General features: G+C 53.6%; 1 protein-coding gene across 1 annotated transcript in view; it reads left to right on the top strand.

Moving 5' to 3' along the window:
- CD99L2 (CD99 molecule-like 2) overlaps positions 1 to 4,283 on the top strand; it is a 13,943-nt gene that overhangs the window by 3,478 nt on the left and 6,182 nt on the right. Inside the window, exons 4-6 of the mRNA XM_009997209.1 lie at positions 2,481 to 2,576; positions 3,360 to 3,440; positions 3,984 to 4,076. Of these exons, the coding sequence (XP_009995511.1) occupies positions 2,481 to 2,576; positions 3,360 to 3,440; positions 3,984 to 4,076 (270 nt within the window). The remainder of the gene's footprint in view (positions 1 to 2,480; positions 2,577 to 3,359; positions 3,441 to 3,983; positions 4,077 to 4,283) is intronic.

The raw sequence follows: 4,283 nt of genomic DNA, 5'->3' as shown, positions 1-4,283 counted from the left end.
TCAGCAGGAGAGGGATAGGATAGACCATGGGGTATCAGATTTGCTCATGGATGTGAGGGGTCTCATCTAGGATTTTGTAAGGCCTTTACTACAGTATGTGAGGAGAAATGCCTACCAGCCACCTTGTGCAGAGGGTGAGCAGCATTTCCCCAGGCTGGGGTCCCAGCTGTGAGCAGGAGGAAGGAGCAGCACCATTCACACAGCTTCCCCTGCTGCTGCATCCCACTCTGGACTTCATCACATCAGCCCTAGAATAAAAGCAAACAAAGGGTCTGGAGACAGGTTACATCAAACTGTACCCAGCACACAGGAAATGAAGCCCAAAAGAAGCACGTGGCTGTTCAGAGGAACAAATGGAAATTAATGGGAATAGAGCAGCCACAACTCTTCCTCATAATTTATTCATATACTTGGTAAGGCTAGCCACTATTAATAGTGGTTTACAGGGAGGGGAAAAAATAATCAACCTTCCCCAAAGGCTGACTGTAGCTCATTTTAGCCCAGGAGCAGCCAGAGGAGCTGGGATCTGAGCATCAGGGTCTCACCAAAATTCCTCCAGCCGACAGGGAACCTCCTGTACATAATGCAGCAATGGAAGTGATCTGTCATTTAGCCAACTGACCAGGCAGGGGACACCAAAACACTGGTAGCTTGCTCCTGTTTTCCATGCTGTTCTGTACAGTATCCATCCTTGCTTTGTTTGCTGCTGTCTCCAGGAGTTAATTCAGGGTCCATCACAGGGATGGGATGCTGGCCTGCATGGAAGCAGCATTGGGCCCTGGCCGTGCTGTGCCTGCAGAGCTCCAGGCATGATCCTGATCCCATGCAGCCACAGCTGGTTGCCCTCACATACGGCCCATTCTGGGACCACCTACCACTGCAGGGGGTTTGGTGGCTCTGAGCTCCATGTTTACAAATGCAGAGCAATGACAGTCAGCTGGGAAGCTTGGGGTGAAATCACTGCTGTCTTTTCCACCAGAAGTGACACCTTCTCTGACTGATGTTTTCCTCCCTCCCTGTTTTGTCACAGCCACACCCAAGGGACCCAGAAAGCCGGCAGCTGGGACAGGTGAGACCTTCTCGTGTGCTTATCATTTAAGCACAGGGCTGGACGTGCTTCCCACGGGGGGTTGAAGTGTGCCAGCCCCCTGTGGGCTGTGTGAGTGCTGCTGCTGCTGCCTTATCAGAGGCGTGGACCTTCACTTCCCGTGAGAAAGCTGGTGGCAGCATGAAGTAAACGCAATATTAATATTTCTGTCCATGCTGAAGGCGAGTGGCAGTGGAGCATTTATGGCCAAGGCTGGATTTTGCACACTTTGCAGTATCCTAATGGAAAAGACACAAATCACCACTCAACTAGAGCGGGCTTTTGTTTCTGGCTGCATGGCAGCTGCTGGCTTTCTTTCCAGGAGGGAGCCCAGAGGAAATTTTCCATCCTTTTTTTTTTCTCCCAAGATATTCCCAACCTCCAGGGAAAGGCCCCAGCCTGGTGACATGTCTCCCTCCAGGGAAAACTGTCTCACCAACTGTTTGTGCCCTTGGGATGTTCTGGCTGGTCAGCTCCACAGCATCTGCTTGGGTTGAGGAAGCTCCCTTAAATTCATCCGAGTTTCAGCAGTTCCTCTGGCTGAGTTCTGGCCACAGACACCTGCTTAAATATAGTGCAGTCATAAGAGCTGGGGGTTGCTCAACCCTGCCAGAGGAGCCTGAAATAAACTGCAGCAGGGAAGCACTTGGAAGTGAACCCGCTCGCCCCTGCATGAGAGTCTTGGCACAAATTAAAGCAGATCTTACTGTCCAGCTCCTTGGTGGCCATGGTCTTTGCTAGGGACAAGAAAAGTCAAGTGCCAGAAGCACGTGCAGGGCTTTGTTGTTTGGATGGCAGCCCAAAGGAGAGGCTGTTTGATCCAATAAACTCTCCCTGGGAAATGGATGCATGCCGAGGCTTCGTCTGGGCAAGTTTCTTCTTCCCCAGGGAATGTTCTTTGGATGAGTGATGGCAATGAGAGCCTCCTGTGGCACGTTCCTGTGCCCTAGCCCCATCTCCTGGGCATGCTCTGCTCATCACAGGGCTGTGCAGGGAACAGAGCATGTCCCACCACCAGCTTGATCCCTGCAGCACCTTCTTGTCTGCAACCTCTGCCTCTTGGGAGGTGCCACAGGAGATTGGCAGGTCTCCCCCTAGAACTGCAGTATTTTGCAGCTGCTCAGGCTGGGCAGCAGCCACAGCTCAGATGGGGAGAGTTAAACAATGGCCAGGCTGATCTGAAGGCTCTGCAGTCTGGTTGTGAGTGGGCAGTGGAGCAGCTGGATGCCCTTTTCAGCTCCAGGCTGGCACCAGTGCTGGTGGCCTCTGGCAGTGCTGCAGTGTTGCTTGCACAGGACAGCAGAGCTGCTGCAAGGGGGGGTGCACATGCTGAAGTCTCACACCATCCCCATGGACATTGGGGGTTTTAACAACCCCTTCTCTCCCACAACAGGCTTTGATTTGGCTGATTACTTTGATGCCCCTCTGGAAACCACCACCAAACCAGCCAAGCCGACTCCAAAGCCCTTCCCCAGGCCGGGGAAGCCAGGTACTGCAGAGCTCCCCCTGCCCCCTGGGGGGTGTTTGCCTTTGGGGCTCCGGGTGGGAGAAAACATGCCCTAAGGTAGTCAGGAGGCTGAGATCAGGCACTGACAGATGAGTTCCAGCATGTTTTCATGACCATCAACAGGTTATTTTAAAAGGTGACCACCTCCTTCTGCTCCACTGTCTTAGTGGAGCCAGCAGGGGAGATGCTCCAGGTTCTCGCTGATGTATCAGGAGGTTTGTCATCAGCATTTAGTCATCCTCCCTCCCTTGCTGCCTGTGCAGCCCTTCTGAGGCTGTATGGGGAGGCTCTGCTGAGCAGCATTTGCAAAAGCTTTTAACCTGAACAAAGCCATTTGCTTCTTCTTGGATGGGAGATTTAATTGCTGAAGTAGAACATCTCAGCAGTGCCTGGTCCTGCTCCTGCATGGTGGAGGTGGCACAGGGCTGCTCTCGGGGTGGTCACGTATCCTACCAGCAACGTGTTGGGGAGGGTGGGATTTCCTGGTGGCCCTACTTGTCCGCTTCTCAAATTCCAGCCCCATTGGCACGTGCTCTGGCACAGGGGATACTACAAGGGCACCCACTGCCAACACCAACGGTTTGAGCATCCCCAGGGCACCAATGGGTGGGGCGTGCCCCTGGTGTTAGGGGAAACCAGAGCATTAAACTGGTCCAGGGCAGCCCCAGTCTCCCTGCGGGGAAGGGCGTCCCTCCCCATCCTCTTCCAAATGCACGTTTAAGAGGGTAACATCATCTTGGTCTCTTTTTTCCCACCTCCCTCCAGACAGCAGCTTTTGGGATGTCATCCACAGCACCACAACCAAGCAGCCTAAAACTACGAGGGGCCCCCCCAAGCCTAACCCAGGTGAGGACAAGCTCCCCAGCCCACATGGCTCCACCTCAGCTCTGCTGCCAGTGTACAGGCTTTGGGATGTGCTGTGATGGCAACACTGCCCCTCCCCCTGGTATTCCAGCCTCTAGTTTGGTCACAAGACATCTAGGAAAAATAAAATAAAGCCCCACACAATACACAGGGTCTCTCAGTATTACCCTGCACTTCCCTGGGGGTCTTACCAAGCAATTGAGTGACAGGCTACTCCAGCTGGCACAGCACAGTCACCTCTGTCCCCTCCCAGGTGTGTCCCCTTGATTTATCCAGTTGCCAGGCACTCCAGCCATGGTGCCAGACCCTTTCTGTGGGAAGAACATGACATTTCTCATGGCAGCAGCGCCGGGTATGAAGCAGGATGGGTTTAGAAGATCTGCCATGATACTGCATAGCTTGTTTGGGGGGCTTCATCTCTCACTGACAAGTTTCCCTGGCAAAGCTGAGCATTTCCTTTATTAGTCAGCTGCACAGCTCCCCAGCCTGTGGCCAGCACTGCTAACACTCACGTTGTTTTTTTAGCAAAGAATCCTATGGATTTTGACTTGGCTGATGCCCTTGATGATAAGAACGATAGGAAAGATGGTGGGAGGCCGGACGTAAGGCCAGGTGAAGGTACGTTGACTTTCCCTCTCCATCCTTGCCACCAGCCACCCTGGGACCTGTGGAAGATCCTCCCCAGCCTATCCTGGGTACAGGCTCTGACTGCTGGACACTGCTCAGTGACAGTAAGGAGAAAAAAAGGTGCTGCCATGTCCCAAGCTCCTGCCTGCAGCCACCACCCGCTGCCCCTGCAGAGGAGGGGGGTTTTTCCTCAGGCCG

The sequence above is a fragment of the Chaetura pelagica genome, unplaced genomic scaffold (assembly GCF_000747805.2).
Source record: "Chaetura pelagica isolate M959 unplaced genomic scaffold, ChaPel_1.0 scaffold344, whole genome shotgun sequence".
Lineage (NCBI taxonomy): Eukaryota > Metazoa > Chordata > Aves > Apodiformes > Apodidae > Chaetura > Chaetura pelagica.
The sequence above is the reverse complement of the archived record's forward strand: the minus strand, read 5'-3'. Positions and strand labels throughout refer to the sequence as shown.